Source organism: Toxorhynchites rutilus, chromosome 2 (assembly GCF_029784135.1).
Source record: "Toxorhynchites rutilus septentrionalis strain SRP chromosome 2, ASM2978413v1, whole genome shotgun sequence".
NCBI lineage: Eukaryota > Metazoa > Arthropoda > Insecta > Diptera > Culicidae > Toxorhynchites > Toxorhynchites rutilus.
In genome coordinates this window covers 252,023,896-252,043,230 of record NC_073745.1, presented here as the reverse complement: position 1 = coordinate 252,043,230, position 19,335 = coordinate 252,023,896, and the positions used below count along the sequence as shown (strand labels likewise).

At 42.9% G+C, this 19,335-nt stretch overlaps 3 protein-coding genes across 9 annotated transcripts in view; 1 reads left to right on the top strand and 2 right to left on the bottom strand.

Annotated features, from left to right (window-relative positions):
• Positions 1-748: 748 nt before the first annotated feature.
• LOC129766814 (uncharacterized) lies at positions 749-1,704 on the top strand. Its single transcript, XM_055767410.1, has 3 exons — positions 749-1,047; positions 1,107-1,400; positions 1,460-1,704. The coding sequence occupies exons 2-3, from the start codon at positions 1,244-1,246 to the stop codon at positions 1,702-1,704; spliced, it is 402 nt and encodes a 133-aa protein (XP_055623385.1). The 5' UTR covers positions 749-1,047; positions 1,107-1,243.
• A 3,778-nt stretch (positions 1,705-5,482) lies between these two features.
• On the bottom strand, positions 5,483-8,257 carry LOC129766813 (uncharacterized protein K02A2.6-like). The gene has a single exon (XM_055767409.1). The coding sequence runs from the start codon at positions 8,255-8,257 to the stop codon at positions 5,483-5,485; it is 2,775 nt and encodes a 924-aa protein (XP_055623384.1).
• A 4,819-nt stretch (positions 8,258-13,076) lies between these two features.
• Positions 13,077-19,335, bottom strand: part of LOC129769635 (integral membrane protein GPR155) — a 48,210-nt gene continuing 41,951 nt past the window's right edge. For all 7 annotated transcript variants that reach the window (XM_055772017.1, XM_055772021.1, XM_055772019.1 and 4 more), the window contains exons 7-8: positions 13,888-14,397; positions 13,077-13,827 (exon numbers count right to left, since the gene is read on the bottom strand). In XM_055772017.1, the coding sequence (XP_055627992.1) occupies positions 13,626-13,827; positions 13,888-14,397 (712 nt within the window). In that variant the 3' untranslated portion in view covers positions 13,077-13,625. The remainder of the gene's footprint in view (positions 13,828-13,887; positions 14,398-19,335) is intronic.

Sequence of the window (19,335 nt, the reverse complement as noted above, 5' to 3'; positions counted from 1 at the left end):
CTAATAAGACAAGCTCTGTCAAATAATTCATAGTCTTATTCAGACGTAAACCTCCAAATGAAACCTAGATGTCGCTATACTATTGAGTTCATAGGCACGTCTTTCTTTTCGAAAATGTTTACCTTTAACGTAGAACCAAGGAGCTGGAATTGACAGGTGGTTCGTTTTCGACAGTATGAGGATAAGGCATGGAAGATGCGAGAAGTGATGAAAAATGACAGCGACTTTTTTGTTTATAAACAAAGCTGGTCTAATTTTTATGCTACATAGCGGTCCCCACCAACATATACCTACGCTGTGCCGGTTTCAATCGAACTAGCTGTTGTGTCTCACAACCCGAACGATCAGGTGAGTCTCCAGCTAAAGCAGTACGGCACAAGCCCGGCGGTAGTGGCTCTTTCATATACCCACTAGCAAAGCTCCCACAATCGCTGCCAATCCCAGCAGCAACGGCAACAACGCTCACGTCCCGTAAAACAGCAATGCAGACAATAACTTGCAGCAGTCACCGAAACACAACAATGATGCCAACAGCGTAAACAAAACCAACGTTTATGCGCAGCAAATACATAACGCTTTGCACTCCTCATTGCATGCCATTTGTTATCCTCTTTCTTGGAAAACTCTAGCCATTCGTTTGGTCGCTGTCAATTCGAACTCAAGTAATGGCTGAACAGCAGTTCTGACATAACGTTCCACCTTATTATACCGCCTTGCGTAGAACTACGCAAGGCGTTATACTATAGGTGGACCGCAATGTCAAAATTGCTGTTCGGCCATTGCTCGTGAAAAAACAAATTTGTTTACAAAGCAAATCATATCTTTTGGTGACAAATGCATTCGTTGGCAAAATAGCTGCTCGCGCTTCACTGTAGGCAGGTAATTTTCTGGATTTTTTTGTATAACAATTTCTCATAATTGCTTCTACTTTTTCAGATATCTACAATCAGCGGTCGAATTAAAAACAGTGCAGAAGGATGTTTTGAGTATATTTTACCTTCTAGCCGCGCAATCAATGCTTTTCTTTCCAAGCAAGCAGCGTTTTTCGTATGTGGTTTTATTGAGCATTTAAAAGAGAGTGTTATTTTTTTTTGTTTTATCACCAGGGCAAAAGCATGAAATAGAATCGTACGTGGTACGAATTTATCGGCACAATCTGATCAAGGACGGAGGCATCATCAAACGGAAACTACGCGAAAAACTTTTCGAAGAGATAAAACTGCGCCGCAACACTCGTGTGAAAATGGACGAGTTGGGCTGGGTGCTGATGAACCACAATTTGATAACACGTAATGAGCCAATCCAACAGCATGCCAATGGTAATCGACCAAATCATTTTAAATTGAACATGGAGCGGTTGTGCAACCTACTGGAGCAGCAAGAACAGAACAATCACGCTGGTAGGTCGGTTTGATATATTTATTCCGCTAAAGAACGATTATATTTGTTGATTTTTCAGAGTTGACTTCCAAAAAGCAAAACAAATTCCTGCGTATGCTGGATGCAATTTTACAAAACGACATAGTTTTGAAGGAAATTAAAGAGATGGTAGCGGCGAATCGACTTCTATCGGAAATTCGTTATGTGACTACGGTGGAACGTATGCTGAAACACAATTTGGACCCCTCTTTGCGCTGCTGCTTTGTATGCCGAGAGTATTTCCGCACTGCCGATGAGTATACCAGTTTGTTTCTTTGTTTTTAAGAGGCTTTAAACTTTGCAGTTCATTCGCCTCCAATATACCAGTCATTTCGAAAAATTGCACGGTGAGAAATTTCTTATTGTTGCGGCGGTGGATCGATTTCAGACTAGTCAAAAGTTCAACGTTCTACATCACTACAATGCCCTTAATCCGGTGACAATATTCACGATTTGCAACGTATACCACACAGCCCTAATAAAAAAAAAACAAGAAAAGACGGGTCTAATATTTTACAATAAAGTCTACAATCTACCACTTTCCACGAAAATCGGAGAACCACTATATAGGTTAGACATGGAATGGCTGATACATATAAGGCAGAAAAAATGTTTAACTTTGGAATTCAACATCCTATATTTCCTCGTACCATTAAGTTCATGGCGCATTTGATGTCGGTCATCGTAACTGCTTCTATGGAAATGACGTGAGCATATGATTTGATTTTTGATTTTTATCTCCATCTCGGAGAAAAGTGTGGTAAACAATGTCCGGGTTATTTTTCGTTATGAGAACCTTGTTTCCACATCCTTTTACAGCACAATAATACGGCATCTGAAGTAAATAAAATATTCACAATATAATTTTGGCATGATAGTGAACCGCGAGATGAACGATTATCTGTGGAGGAGTTGGACAACAGATTTCTTAGACTTATAGCACTTTTATCACACTCACAAGCTAATCAAATCCTCACTGTCCCCCAAAAATATTGAATAATATATAATTTTTTTACCAAAATATATATTTTATTAAGGCACGTAGCTTGACGGGGCCGGGAGTCCAATATTTTAACAATTTTTGTCTTACAACTATGTTAGTAATATGTAACCGATTACTCGCGGTTGGCTCGAGGTTAGTATTACAAAGATCTCATAATTGGGATGTTGCAGTCTCCAGTACTATGTATGTGTGGCCGACACGGGATACTTCCTATTGGAGTATAACTGACCATTGATCAGCGACGCCCCCCTAGTCTGTACCTCATATCAATCGTGGTGCGTCTCTCTTGACTCGAGGAATCCAGGGTAGAATGGTCACTGGACGGTACAATCTTCAGCTCGTGTAGAGTTGCCATGAGCGGTACAACCTTTGGCTCTTGTTGAATGATCAGTGGCCTCCGACCTGTGTATCTGTAAAGAGTATGTGTATGTTTAATTACATTACATGGAGCGGTTATAATATATAATATAAATACCTTATTGCAGCTATAGTACACTATTTTTCACGAATATATATTTGTTTATTTCTTCCTTCAGTTGTTTTCTTCAGCGAGTTGATATGAAACCATAACCACACAACCAAACAAAAAGTAAATAATTCAGAAAGCTACGTCTCGCTACTCGTCTCAGGTATTGTCATGAAAGTGTCAAGAACGAAACACCTATAGTTTAGCATCTTGGAACTACGCTCAATAGGAAGGTAATCAACTCGAAAAGCAATAGGAGGCCGAGTGTTGTCATGACGGAATACTACTGATTCGTGTTTGATCGCCTAATCTGGACATTTTTCGACAATAGCTCGCCTTAAACGCATCAATTGTTGCTTCTAGAAGTTTCCGCTGATCTTTTGACCAGGTTTCAGCAGCTTATAGTGGGTCAAACACATTCGATCCCCTCAAATACAGAGTATTAATTTGGCACCGTAGATATTCGGCTTCGACGTTGATATTTCTGGTTGGCCAGACTTTCATACGATCTTTTGCATTCTGGATTGTCGTAGTGAATCCATTGTTCGTCCCCGGTAACGACTAGATGCAAAAAGTAGACGGGTTTGAACCTAGGGCCTCGGACGGGATTTTGACATAGGAGTGTGATTGTGTGTTGTAATTACATTTAAATTGATTTTTTTCATTGTTCAAACTCTATATATATTTTTTCTCTTTTGATACATCAAATAGAAGCCCTGAAAAATATGCGTTAGTATACCCTTTCGAACTTCTAAATTCATTAATTGCATTTTTTACATAACAAAACAACATGCTCGAAATAATGACATCCTGGACCTCAATTACATAAACTGTTAGTAGCAAGACCTACACGATAAAACGTGAATGAAGCACGAATTGATTGGACAACAACCTGAACTTTAATCTAATAAAATCCCTATCAACGTTAAACCTTTTGGCCAGACTTTCGTCAAATCTTTGGGGAGAATAGAGTGAGACCATCCAATATCATCTTCAAGATCATTCCTAGATCATCTCTCCATTAATTCTGCCAACTGATAAATGGCTATTATCGACAAATCGATAATTATTGATAATACACATCTAATCACTTTGAGAGCTAACGCCGAATTGTAGGCGAAAGACTGCTCGTTGCGCTGTGGGGAAAAACGAGTGACAAGTAAAATCGAAATAACATACCCATTTTAATCGTCAAATTGGTAACTTTTTTACTATATTCCCTGTTCATGTCTTGAACAAAAAAAAAGCTGATTAAATTTCCTGTCTAATGGTGTACAACACAATATATAGCGCAATAACGATTTTGAGTAATATCTTATACATTTTTCGTAGAGTTACCCTCCCTATATAGAAATCAAAGACATAGTCCTATGTCAAAAAGCAACATTTCAGATGTGCAAAATCGAATTACTCCTAATGATTCTGTAAGCTCTGTTTGCGTTTGACTCGAATCTTGAACGAGTAATGTCTCTAATCTTTTCATCTTTAAACTTTTTCGCCACTCTTTCACCACTTTTAAATCATTAAAAATCTATCCGATGGTACAAAGTCACCATAAAGTTCCACAAACTTTCCTTCCAATGGAAACAGAAAACCACCACATCCCGCGAACAGTGCAGCTTTGCAATGAAATTCTTTCGATGTCTTTCCAACGCAATAAAAATTGAACTTGTGCAAAACTCAAAGCTTTGTAAACAATGTTTGGTTGACAGATGTCGACACTCCACGATTCTGCAAAAGCTTTCAGCTGTCGCTTTCCACTAATTATATCATCTTGAGCCATCTTGTATCAACGGAACGAATAAAGTTTTACACCCGATATATGCGGACAAATGCAAGTTTTAAAGGGCGGATTTGGAAAGTGGTGGTATTGCCGTTGTTGATAAAATGTTACTGTTTGTTCTTATCTATTTGAGGGAAGCTTCAGCCAAGTGAACGCTTACGAGACTTCACAGTCGACTTGTGATCAAATCAACGAAGAAAACATTTAACAAGAATTACCATGAATAACTGAATCAATACCGCAAGTTTGACACCGAAGCGCTGCAGGAAGTGTGTTGGAGAGGATCTATAGTACGAACATTTCGCGATGGACATACCATCTACCAGAGCTGCGGCAATACTAACGAGCTAGGTACAGCTTTCATTGTGATGGGCAATATGCAGAAGTGTGTGATTGGACGGTGGCCAATCAACCCAAGAATGAGCAGATTGAGGATTAAAGGCCGATTCTTCAACATCAGCATCATTAACGTGTACAGCCCTCACCTTGCAAGTCCCGATGATGACAAAGACGAATTCCATGCGCAGCTGGATCGCGATTACGAACGCTGCCCAAAACATGACACCAAGATCATTGTTGTAACGCTCGCGTTGCGAGGTGGTGAAATGAAAGAATATACTAACGTTACAATAACTTAAACTTTATTCGTGAGACAATTAAAATAGACTGACTAAAAGAACACGTTTTTGAGGAGACAACCTCATTCTCGGTGACACATCGATGACGTCAATCCGATGACAGTCGCCTGCCAACGGTGAGCCCTGTGATGCTTTTTGAGTTACGGTTGCCAGTGTTCCCAACATCTCCCTCCTTAATACCTGTGGTATGTCTGGAACCATTGAGGCGGCCTTCGATTGCGAGAAGAGCGCCTAGGTACCTTGATTGCAGGAGACGAGTCGTTTGCGGATTGGAAGTCCGCTGAATTTGAAGACGAAGATGATGATGACTTTATTCTACAGAATGCTGGGAATGGCAAGGGCATATCCGCTGGTGACGTTGTTGATGACGGATTGACATGCTGTTCCAGCAGTGGTGATGTAGCTGCCAACCCAGCAGGTGATGCAGGACAAGACAACTTCCACTCATTCAACAGGATGTTGATTGGTAGCTGCTTCTTCAATTGAGTCATCTGCTCAGCATCCGGTTCTGATGCTGCTCGTGCCCTCAGTTGATTGATGTGGGATCGAATTATCTTTTTGTTAAACCGGACATTGTACATCACCTTGCCTATCTTCTCGACTATGATGCCCGATACCCAAGTCCACTTATTGTTCGCGTAGACCTTAGCGTATACAGGATCCTTTGCTGTGAAAGTTCTCGGTTGGCTTGAAGTAGCTTCGGTGCAAATTGCTGGCATCTGTTCACGCGGTGCTCGTAGCAGATCCATGGATGTCCGCAACGGTCGATTGTACATGGCTTCGGCGGGTGATCTCCCATCTGACACGTTTGCGTTTGGTGTAGTCCGGTACGTGAGAAGGAAAACATCCAGAGCCTGCTTTATGTTGCCTTTTCCCTCCTGAATTTTACGGACTGCACGTTTAAAAGTGTCGACGAATCTTTCGGCCTGGCCGTTAGATTGCGGATGGAAGGGCGCCGTAGTGACATGCTGTATTCCGTTTTCACGGCAATATTGGCTAAACTCCTCGCTTTTGAATTGGGTGCCGTTGTCTGTAACCAGAAGTTCCGGCATTCCCTTGTTGGCGAAGAGCGGACGCAGTAACTTGGTAGTTGCTTTCGTCGTAATTTGCCGGGTTGCAAAGATTTCCAGCCATTTGCTGTAAGCGTCGACGACAATGAGGTAGAATTCCCCATCAAGCGGACCCGCATAGTCAGCGTGAACACGCTGCCACGGAGCGGTGGGTAATGGCCACGGTACAGTATTCGCCTTCGGAGGAGACCGTGCTGCTGCTGCGCAGTGTGGACAATATCTGACGAAACTGGCCTCATCCAATCCCGGCCAATACACATAGCTGCGCGCGACTGCTTTCATTCGATGCATCCCTGGATGGCCCTTGTGGAGTTGAGCCAAGCACCTTTTTCGGTAAATGGATGGGATCACCAACCTTTCCCCGAACATGATGCAAACCTGGACGATCGATAATCCCTCTTGACGATCATGGAATCTCCGCAGCTCAATGTCTTGCGTTTCAGACTTGGATGTTGGCCACCCGTTTCGGATGAAACGGTGAATCTTCCGCAGTACTGGATCGGTTTTGGTTGCTCGTTGTACCATACTGAAACTGAGAGGTAAACAACTGACGCTACTTATCGCTACTGACCTCAAATCATCTTCTAAGTTGGTGCACGCTACGACGAAATCCTCGTCCGGCTTGGCATGATGGTTGATGAGCCTGGACAACACGTCAGCATTTCCAAATTTGTCGGTCGGGACGTATTCCATGGAAAAGTCGTAATTAAGCAATGTTAAGGCCCAACGTTGGAGCCGGTTGGCCGTGTAAACCGGTATCCCCTTTTTGGACCCGAAAATACGTAGAAGCGGTGCATGGTCTGTTCGAAGCTGGAACCTCCTTCCAAATATGAACTTGTGGAATTTGGTTACCGCAAACACTATCGCAAGACCTTCACGATCCGGCTGGGAGTATCGTTGTTCGGCAGCGTTGAGTGCCCGAGAAGCATGCTGGATAACCTTGACCTTGCCGTCAGGAAATTTATGGCTTATCGTTGCTCCTACTCCGACTGATGATGCGTCGGCTGATACTATAATTTCCTGTTCCGGGTTGTAATGGGTGAGCAGGAGTTCGGAGGACAATATTTCCTTGAATTTGTCGAACGTCTGCTGGCATTCCGGAGTCCAGATGAATGATGTGCTGCTCTTGAGAAGTTCATCCAACGGATAACGGATAGTTCTCATGCTTGGGACGAACTTCCCGTAATAGTTTATTGCCCCCAGGAAGGAACGCACTCCGGTCAAGTCCTGTGGTGGCGCCATATTCATGATGGCTGCAATTTTTGCTGGATCCGGGCGGATGCCATGACGATCTAACAGAAATCCCAAGTACCGAATCTGTGGCTTCGCAAATGAGCACTTCTCAGGACGTATGGTGAAACCGTACTTTTGAATCCGCTGTAAAACGGCGTGCAGATTTCGTTGGTGCTCTTCAGCATTCTTGCCTCCGACGATAACATCGTCCAAGTAGCCAGAGGTATCCGAAAGTCCGCCCAGCATGGTATCAATTATCTGCTGAAATGCCCCTGGTGCTGCCTTCACTCCGGGTGGTAATCTGTAAACCTTCCTGTTGCGCTGCTTCACTGGTTTGGACGAACGTTTCGTTGTTGAACAGTAGCCCTCTTTGTGGCCAAACTGCCTACATTCGTTGCATCTGTGGTTGCGGAAACTGCAATGCTTCGAGTAGTGCATCGCACCACAGTTCCAGCACGGAGTCGCAGGAACCTTCTTCACCTCTTCCGGCACTGGAGAACCTTTCCATCGTTCTGTTGACCGCTTCTGGAACTTCCTCTGATGATGATGTGAACCTCCTTTGATTGCTTGCACCTGTCCGGATGGACCTTCAATCATCGCTGTATCGTTCTTTAGATTGATTAGCCGCTGACATTCATCAATCATCGCCTCTAGGGTGAAATCATCGTTGCCTGGTACGTACATCGGCGTCACACTCACCCTTGAGATCACAAATGAACATTAGGCACTTAAATTGTTGCTCGGACATCTTCTTCAGCTCGAATTCTACGCACATTTTGTTTACCCGACACGCGAAAGTGACGTAATCTTCAGTCGGGGTTTTAGCGATGGTGAGCGTACTGTAGCGTTTCTTCACCATTGATTCTGTGGTCCCGAATAGTGCTGTAAGCTTCTGAACCGTTACGTCGAACGTGAAATCCTTCGGCGTACTTGGTAATATGTAGCTCACGTATCTGTAGTGCTCGTTGGTTCCCAGGCGGCGCAGAAGTAACCTCACTTTAGCATCGTCATCCAGTCTGTGTGCATCCTCGGCGAAGAGGTCCTCGTATCGAGCGTACCAGGCAGCGAAAGTACAGTGGTTCTCAGGATCAAACTGGAACTCTTTGATGTTCCCAGCTAGCGAATCCAAGATGGCTACTGGATTAGGGGGAACGCTGACGTTGATTGATGACATCGCATTCCGGAAAAGCGCTTCCTGCTGTTGCAGGAACTCCTGCTGTTGATGTGTGCCTTCACGCTGCTGATGGAGAAGCTGGTTTGTTACTGCCTGTTGCTGCTGAAGGTGTTGCAAAATTTGTACGATGACACTATCCGCCGTCATTCCCTGGGTAAAAATCGGCTGCTGATGGTACTGCTGTTGATGACCGGGTGGACTGTTTCCCGGATTCAGACCCGGTGGCACCGCTTGGGAAGGAAGCTGCTGTTGACGAAACTGTGGGTGTCCATTCGGAGGCTGATTCTGTTGACCCTCCATTTTGCTGAAGGTACGCTTCCTTTTGTTCGGCGGCGGCGTCGTAGTTGAAATTCGATCGCGCTTCCTCTACGCGGATTTTCCGTCAAAATTCGTAAAACTCACGAAAAAAAACTCGCGTTCTCGTCGCCACTGTTGTAACGCTCGCGTTGCGAGGTGGTGAAATGAAAGAATATACTAACGTTACAATAACTTAAACTTTATTCGTGAGACAATTAAAATAGACTGACTAAAAGAACACGTTTTTGAGGAGACAACCTCATTCTCGGTGACACATCGATGACGTCAATCCGATGACAGTCGCCTGCCAACGGTGAGCCCTGTGATGCTTTTTGAGTTACGGTTGCCAGTGTTCCCAACAATCATCATCGGAGATTTCAATGCCCAGATCGATAAAGAGGAGGAGTTCAAAGCTGTAACTGGTATGTACAGCGCACACCAGTTAACAAATGAAAACTGCCTAAGACTCATCGATTTCGCCACCTCTAAGAATATGACCGTACGTTGTACCTTCTTTCAACACCACCAATACACCTGGAGGTCACCAAATCAAACAGAATCACAGATCGACCATGGTCTGATAGACGATCGACATTTCTTGGACATAACTGACGTCAGAACCTGTCGAGGCGCTAACATCGATTCGAACCACTACCTAATGATGGTTAAGATGCGCCCAAAACTCTTCGTTGTGAACAACATTCGATACCGATGCCCGCGACGGTACAATCTAACGCGACTGAAATAAGCAGATGTCGCTGAAAACTACGCACATTCGCTTGCAGTTGCGTTGCCGGAAGAGGAACAAATTAACGAGGCTTCTCTTGAGGACTGTTGGAACATGATTAAAACAAACATAAAAAATACGACGATACGAGTGGTTCGATGATGAGTGTCAGCAAGTGTTACACGAGAAGTACACTGCGCGGGAGCTAATGCTGCGTCAAGCTCCCGTCAGAACGTGGAACGATATAGACAGAAGCGGAGACAGCAAACCCAACTCTTCCGGGAAAAGAAGCGCCGCCAGGAAGAGGAGGAATGTGAAAAGCTCGATCAGCTACACCGTTCTCATGAGACGCGAAAGTTCTACCAGAAACTCAATGCATCCCGAAAAAGCTTCGTGCCACGAGCAGGAATGGTCGGAATAAGGATTGGAGTATAAAGGTGTAGGCAGCACTTCAATGAACACCTGAATGGCGTACAGGCAGATTTCGTACCCAGTGATGCCCGCCGGATAGAAAGCACTGCCACCGGTCAATGCCTTCAGCTGTTGCTTTCGCCGGAAACCGCGTGGTCTCCGCCTCAGACTGCCCTCGTCTTCGAACATGTACTCTGCCGAAGCGTCTATCGTCCAGTAGTGGCCCTTACCTGGCTTACCACATTCTTTGGGGATTCTTCCAGCCGTTATACTCGTCATTGAAAAAGTCGTACCTGGAAATTTAATAAAATTATAACCATATGAAAATGTGGAAAATACGGCGTCTGTAAATGGAAAAAGATGAAGAAATGCTACGTTTCCGAGATTATTTGAATTTTCATTGGCAGGTTCTCATCAGAGAGCTCCTTGCAGTAGTATTTACAGCAAAGGACTGTTATCTGAAGCAGGTTTACAAACCATGCGGAATCACAAAAGACGATGCTAAAAAATATTTATGTTTCACCATAATTTACCATTTGTTATTCTTGAGTACTATTTGATAATAATATGTTATACATGTGGTGAGTTAATATGAACTTTACGTTCCGAACTAGTTGACCCAACAATCTTCGTCTCACCCTCAATTGATATTTCGATTAAAAAAATTTGGAACACTCACGTTCCCCCAGAAATTGCGCGATCAATATTCGCGGTATATAATTTCTTTTTTTTAAACGGTTTTATTTTGGTGCAGTAAATATTGAAGATGTACCACCCCCAATGATAGGTGAAGTTAGGAATGCTATCAAACAGCTTAAGAACAATAAATCAACTGGCAAAGATGGCATCGGCCCGGGAAAGTTGGTTAATTATCTGCATCGGCTGATAGTCAGAATTTGGGAAACAGGACAACTACCGCAGGAGTGGAAAGATAGGGTTATTTGCCCTATCTTCAAGATAGGGGACAAACTAGACTGTGAAAACTTTCGTGCAATTCGCCTACAAAGTGCTTTCCCAAATCATCTTCCTTCGTTTATCTCTACTGACAAATAGATTCGTGGGAGGATATCGAGCCGGCTTCATCGAAGGTCGGTCTACTACTGACCAAATCTTCACCTTGCGGCAGATCCTCCAGAAATGCCGTGAGTACAGAGTCCTCACGCACCATCTATTCATCGACTTTAAAGCCGTATACGATTCGATAACACGGAAAGTGCCATGGAGGACGAAATGCCATCATGGACGAAAACGGCTTCCTCGTGAAGCTGACAAGACTGGTTAAGGCTACGTTGGATGGAATACAGTGCTGTGTGCGAATATCGGATGGATTATCTGATTCATTCGAGTCCCGCTGGGGGCTTCGACAAGGTGATGGTCTCTCTTGCCTACCGTTCAACATTGCGCTAGAGGATGTTATGAGACGAGCGGTGTTTAACTTGCGTGGTACAATTTTCAATAGATCCAGTCAATTCATCTGCTTCGCTGATGACGTAGACATTGTCGGCAGAACATTTGAGACGGTAGCTGAACATTACACTAGACTTAAGCACGAAGCAGAGAGAATTGGGCTGAAAATCAATGCGTCTACAAATACATGCTGGCTTCCGGATCCGAGTACGACAGGACCCGATCAGGTTGTAGTATAACGATCGATGGCGATGAGTTCGAGGTAGTGGACCAATTTCTCTATCTTGGCTCAATGGTAACGTCTGACAATGATACCAGCCGCGAGATCCGGAGACGCATTATCAATGGGAGTCGTACCTACTATGGTCTCCACAAACACTTAAGGTCAAACAGACCTAGCATTCGTGAGAAATGTTTCTTGTATAAAACACTAATAAGACCGGTTGTCCTCTAAGGGCACGAAACTTGGACAATACTCGGAGAGAACCTGCGAGCACTCGGAGTCTTTGAACGGCGGCTGTTAAGAATTATCTTCGGCAGTGTACAGGAGGATGGCGTATGGGCAACATGTACGTATTGAGATCAAATTAACAAACCATTGTTGATTGTTGATTGTTGTGCTTCCAAGTAAACAAAAATAAGTGAAGCATGTAAACATGCCCAGCTGAACATTTATTAGCATCTGTGGCGTTCCGATCGACGTCTTTCACTCAGTCAGATCGGAACGCAGCCATTCAGAGATCCAGTAAGATGACGAAATTTCGCAACAGCGAGATCGTTAGGGACTTTGCCAAACGCTTTTGAGAAATCCTAATAAATGGCGTCTATCCGGTGCTTCTTCTCGATTTCCGATGACATGAAGCTGGTGAACACCATGAAGTTTGTTGTGGTTGACCGCTTCCTAACACGTTCAGCGTCCCATAGATGTTCAATATTATTGCGCAAAGAAAACTCGTATACTATCTTGATACGAAGCGCACCGAACTCAGAAACAAGTGAACCAAAAATCAGCACGGCGCAGAATGCAGATACCAAACATTCCTTCCCTCTTGTGTGGTGCAAGCCTACTCTTTGAATTGTGTAGAATAAACATTTGAAGCGGACACTTTCGCAAAGTAATAAGCAAGAGTTTCACCAGTGCAGGCGGGATCATCGGTAGTAGTACTACTGTTTACCAGCTTCATGTACTTCTGTAAGGTTACTGCTTCATTATCTGACCGGCCAGTATTTTCTTTGATGTTTCTCAAAACTCTCCAATTCACATATAACTTTAATTTCGCTGTTCCGCTACTCCGTCAGTTATATTGTGGCGATATTCAAGAAAGATATGTCGTTTATAGGTTCACTATTTTGTGGAATGGCAGAATAATGCGTCTCTTGTGGATTGTACATACTTCTCCATTCAAAGACGACAACATAATACCACTACAATAAGAAAAAAAGCTTCATTTCGGGGCTGCACTGTATGGTATTTATTATTATAGAAAATATATCTTCTGACTAAAAACTTGATATTTTGTGAGAACCTTCAATCAAGCTTTACTATTAAAAGCTACTTCATACTCAATGTTCATATACATGATTGAATTATACATCTGCTATCTAGTCCATCTTTTTTTAAATACAAACTATAATCTCTCACTCAACAACAACTAAAAGTAATAAATACCTTAAAGAGTTCAACTAATTAAAAACAAAACTAATGTAACGGGTCTCTTCTTTGCATACAAAAACTATTCATCACATAATTTTCAATTTCATCGTCTTTTGGTAACAGTTTCTTTGCTAAGAAATCTTTTAAAAATCTTGATTATTTTGCAAGATTTGTTCCATCTTCATCGGTTAAACTTCCAAGCGATCATTCCTACAAAAATTACTAGAAATACTGGCTGCTGCGAGATAGACCTCTAAGCGCCACCCCCAACAAGTACAGTGTACGACTGTTAGAGACAAAGAAAAAGGGGGCGGCGCTCGTGAGAAGGAGTCAATGTTTAGAATTACAATTTATCACAAAACGTGTACAGCAAATTGCGATCGTGAAAGTGATGCACGTTGTTGATGTGGCGCAGTATCCTCCCGTCTATCAGTCGCCGCGCGTAATGTGTAGCGTCCGAACGGTCCCTCGCCAGTCCCACTTCGATTAGCCAATCGACGAATGCGCTACCGTAGAATACTTTCCTATATATTTTGATGCGCCACCTGTAAGAGAGACCAATGGCTGGGTTAGAAGCATTCGTGTGCAACTGAGACGCAATATACCTTTTATCATTAGCAATCGCTTTCCTACAATTATCTAAGTGATGGGTAATGAATTGATCGCACGTGTGTCGGGTTTCTTCGCTAATTTCACTCCAGATGGGCAGTTGGAGAATATTTGCACCGTACCATACCTTGCGCCAGAACTTCATCAGGGGTAGCAGCAGTTCCCCCGTGTCCGTTATAAACACCGCTAGCACAATGATGCTTTGTCCAAAGTTGAGGAAAGCGTCGAGGAATGTGAGTTCCACATAGATTCCTGACATGCCCTCCATGATTAGTGTCCACACGGAGAGAGCCAGCCCGACAAACATTGAACAGAGAAGAAGAATCAGCAGAACGGTGTGTTTGAGCGTTTGATGTTCGTCGACCGTTTTGTCGAACTCCAGCGGTTCCAAACCATCGTGAGCATGCTCGCGATAGCGTTCGATCAGTGATTGACATTGTTGCTTTGAGGCAGCAGGACAGTTGAATTGTGCCGAACACATGCCACTCGATGTGATGAAGTCCTCACTGTAATATAAGGAGTTGAGAGCTTAGCATGAAACATTAACAGTATTGAAGATCGTACTCGAAAAAAATGATCACTTAAAAAATTATTTTGAGTCGTATATTTTTGTAACTCTCAAGGAATAAATAAACACATATTAGCTATGTTTTTTGCAAAATTGGTTTATTCAACCTCCTCTCCTAGGCTAAATGATCGCACCTTGTACTTTTTAATTTTATTTATTTTGGCTTAACGTCTTTACAACATGGCTTGATTCACATTTTTTCTCTAATTAACTCGGTTCGTGGCTATCTCTTGCCAATTCCGCGGGCACTCCGCGCTCACCATGTCCTGTTCCACTTGGTCTAACACACTTGCTCGTTGCGCTCCTCGTCGTTTCGTACTAGCCCGATTCTCGATGAACACCATTTGTAACGAGAACCAGTCGCGACCGGGGCTTTGTGCGTAGGTGGCCGGCTTATGCACCACTCCCATAGAGGAGACCACCCATCGCGGTTAAATTTTACCCAGCTTCTGAGACCCAACCTTAGGGCGGGTTTACCTTTCTTGCCGAATTCCCGGCTCGAGAAAAGAATGTGCCCAAGTACCTGGAGAGCAATCAGCAAACACCAGAGGTAAAATCTTCAACCATGACCCAATCACAGGCTACAAAAGAACTCCAGCGACACTCAAGAACAGTAAGAGAATCCCCACAACACTTCCCAATCGCTTCGGAGGTGAAAGCGGAGGCTGAAAAAAAGGAAGTCAACCCGACTCGTGACCAAAACTACAAAAAAAAAACCAATGATAACACCTTCTTCTTGCACTAGTTGTTCGCGAAACGCAGTATTCAGGGAGTTCTTCTACCTGAGAGGGAGGGGGGGATGGTTTGCGTGGATTATGATTCAACATGAGTCTCTTCTCTCTGTGCCGCAAATCATCACATCACATTACGGAAAACAGCTTGTAGGTTTTAAAAGTTCAGAATTCGCATGTTATTATTTCTCTAAATTTTCCTAAACTCAATTCATAATTCAATTTCACGATCAATCTAATATATTAGCTATTTATTATAAATTAATCCCCACAACATCAAATTATTTCATTACCTCATATTTCATCTATATACTAAAAAATTTCATTTTACATATATGTACATTGATTTTTGGGTTCGATCCCATGATCATTCGATCATTCGCTTAAGTCCTGGTGTCTAATCTACCTACTCCATCTCCGATTTCTCTAGCTAGCTTATTATAATCCTATTAAAATTGCGTTCACATAGTCGGTATACCGCTCGTCAGCGAGAAATTTATTTTTGTGGCTTTGGTTCGGTAGCTCTATTCATTGAGTGTCGGTAAGTGTCACTTATTGTCCCCGACATGCGCATGTAATTTAAGGGGTACTCACTCTGGATAATTGAGTTCGGTGGTATTGTAGCAAACCTGCTTCCGTTGTCGTGCTGTTGACGCGCACGTTCCAGTGCGCGCTTTTGTTTGTCGCTGTGGCGCACTGCTTTAGCCACCGAAATAGCAGCGGGTCAATCTCTCCGGAATGCGTTGGAGAATCGCAAATATGTTGCTGCGTCGGTCGAGCATATATTGGCCAATCCTCAGGTTCAATTCGCAGGGCCAGAAGCTCTTCCCTTCTTTTAGTACAATTTAAAAAGAAACGTTATACGACCACTATAAACCCCAAAGCCACATGAAAAAGAAAAACGCACATTTACCTTTCAGAAACTTTCTTCGCACTCTAGGGGGAATTTTAGTGAACTAACGCTGTCTCACGGGGATAAATTCAAAATTGTATTTCGCGCAACCAACACAAAAAAAAATTACAGAATCACCTTTCCAACAATTTCAAAAAGAAACAATTTCGCAAAAAAGATTTTCTGCTTCTGCCTTCTTCTACGGTTCGAACTGAAGTAGTTCCGCAAAAGCTAAAATCCTCAGATCAGCGGGCTATTCTTTTTTTTTGTATCAGACTCTTTTTTTAAAAAAAAAGTCGTACCGAAGTCATTCTTCACCCGCTTTCGGAATTGTTTCTCGAATCCCCTATGGCATTAACCTATCACCCTCCGAGTCCCGGTCAAGCCGAATCTCGCGGCGGGGATTCGAATTTAAGTAAAAAGAAAACTCTTAAGGTTGTCTCTCCGTCGCTGAGAGAAAATCTTGTCAGCGGAAAGTCCAGTCTCGAGAGCTTTGCAGCAGCCGCCAGCTAGCACAAGCTATCGGCGCCGACACCCATTCGAAGTATAAAATTAAAAAAAAAAAGGGAAACCGGTACTCGCTTTGCCGGGCATCTCATACACAATCAAAGGGAGCCAAAAGCTCTGAACTTCAAATGAAATATGTGGCACACGCTACACATTTTTGCAGGATAGTTTTCCGACATTCTTGTAACATGTCCTGACCAGCGTATCCTTCCAACGTTGATCACTTTCTGGACACTGGGTTCACCGGTGAGTTGTGTGAGCTCGTGGTTCATTCTTCGTCTCCATACGCCGTCCTCCTGAATGCCGCCGAAGATGATTCTTAGCCCCTTCCCGTATTATTTAATACGTCACACATAAAGTGATTTCACTATTCTGCTGAGCGTTCTAGCGCCCTATGTTATGCAAGTACACCACGAGTGAGACTCGATGTTGTACGGGAAAGGGTTAATACCCGTCGTTCGAAGACTCCGGGTGCTCGCAGGTCCTTTTCAAGTATTTTCGTGCCCGTACAGGACAACCGGTCTTATGAGCGTTTTGTACAGGGAACATTTCGCACAATTTCTGTTTGACCTCAGGTGATTGTGGAGACTATAATAGGTACGACACCCGTTGATAACACGCCTCAGAATCTCACGGCTGGTATCATTGTCAGACGTTACCATTGCGCCAAGGTAGACAAATTGGTCCACTACCTCGAGCTCATCGCCGTCGATCACTACACTACTACCTAATCGGGCCCGTCCTACTTGGATCCGGAAGCCAGCATGTATTTGGTTTGAGACGCATTGATACTAAGTCCAACTCTATACATCTTTTGAAAATCATACCCCGCAAGTTAAACGCCGCTCGTCTCATAACACACTCTAGAGCAGCGGTACTCAATCTTTTTTTTCATAGAGGCCACAAACACGTGCTAGTCATGGTGCCGCGGGCCGCAAAGAAAAAAAGATAAATGAAGAAGGGTGCTGTACAAGACACGACCGCACTGTTAACATAGAACTACGAAATTATTGCATGCGAGCACAAACATTAAATAATAAAACTCTCTGATACAAATATTCAATAGCAAACTGCTTAATATTCAAATATTCAAACTGAGAAAGCTTAAACTCCCTACAATTCTAAACGACATCATTACACCAATAAATCCAAACACACTCCTGAATTCACGGAAGCTCTTTTCAGGCAAACATAAATATTAAATAGATTTTTAGAATGCATCGAAAAACTTTCTTTAGTCGAAAGTTTTAGTGACCCTGGAAAGGACCGAGGGGTTTGTGTTGTTTGTGCACGCAGCTGAAAATGGTCGATTCATGATTCATTCTTGTTCTCGCGAGGACAGTACACGCATTCAGAACAATACACGTAACCCATTCGGTATGTAGCGCGGCATATATTCCGTACTACATTCAGTGCGGTTCCAGGCGATTATTTATTTGTCCCACACGACCGTTATCTATTTGATAACGCATAACGCACAAAAACAACAATTCGTATAATCTCCACGATATTAAAACCGACGACGCACCTTTTATTTAATATTTCTCATCTGCTTTGATTCCGCTCTATACTATGCTTGCATATTCTGAAGATGCATTCTGTGGAGAAAGAAATTTTTCAACACAGTAGCAAAATAGAAACTGGAATTAGCCAGGGCGAGTACAACATTTGGAGAATTTCCGCTGACAGCCAACGACATGCATCGACAAATCTTAACTAAGATGGACTTTTAGGCAGGTACTCATATTTATAGATTTTTGTGATTTCAATAGTTTGCTTTCGAAGCAGTTTTGAGATATTGAAACAAGTTTTTGGGTCAATTAGTAAACAGCATGATTCATTCACCTTTCATCTTTCGAATGAAGTGATTGACATACCACTTTGTACAACTGACAAAGAGGTGTTAATGCTCGAAATTTTGCAACGACTTTAAAATAATGATACTGATGATGTTTTGAATTAAAGAGGCTTTAAATTCATCAGTTCATTCGCTCTAGCCTTGAAAAAGATCAATTCGGAAAACTCAACTAAAACTCGGCATTGAGAAAGATTATTCGAAAGACTCGCTGCCGTCTGGTCGCTGGCTAGATGTCTGATGAATTGTGAATACTGTGTCGTGAATCGTGAATGGCTTGTTTATAGGGGAAGGTAGTCCTAATCCGACCGGTGGACCTGAACCGACATCCCCGCGGATCTCTGGAATGGCACAACCTGCTGAATTTTTAGTAGTGTCAAATGAAAGGTGTTACAACACTGACAATTTGGTTTTTTTTTTTATATAAATCGTTTATTTTTACAGGCTCAGTTACATTAGTTTAAAGGAGCCAAATTCTTAAATTCTTCCCGAATTCTTCTTCCTAACACTATGGTTAGTAAGGTGGAAAACCGATTACTCGCGGTTTACTCGAGTTTAGAGGGTGACATATTCTTTCAGGAAAGGGATGGGATATAAGGGAATTGTTACAATGTTGATGATCACACTCGATTCTTAAATCTATTCGTATATCTATTGTATATTTACATTTCAACTTATTTTGCTGTTTATACCAAGGGGGCCAATCGCAACAATTTGGTTGTATGGTGTCCTTTTTCCTGCTCCCTTCATTCTAGCGTTTTGTCGCCGTTTTGTGTTTTCAATGCTCAAAAAAAGAAAAAAGTCAGATTTCAGACCTGCCCCCTTTTTTAACACTTATGAACCACGCCGATCGGTAGAAAACATAGTTAAAGAGTTTAGCATTAGCATTAG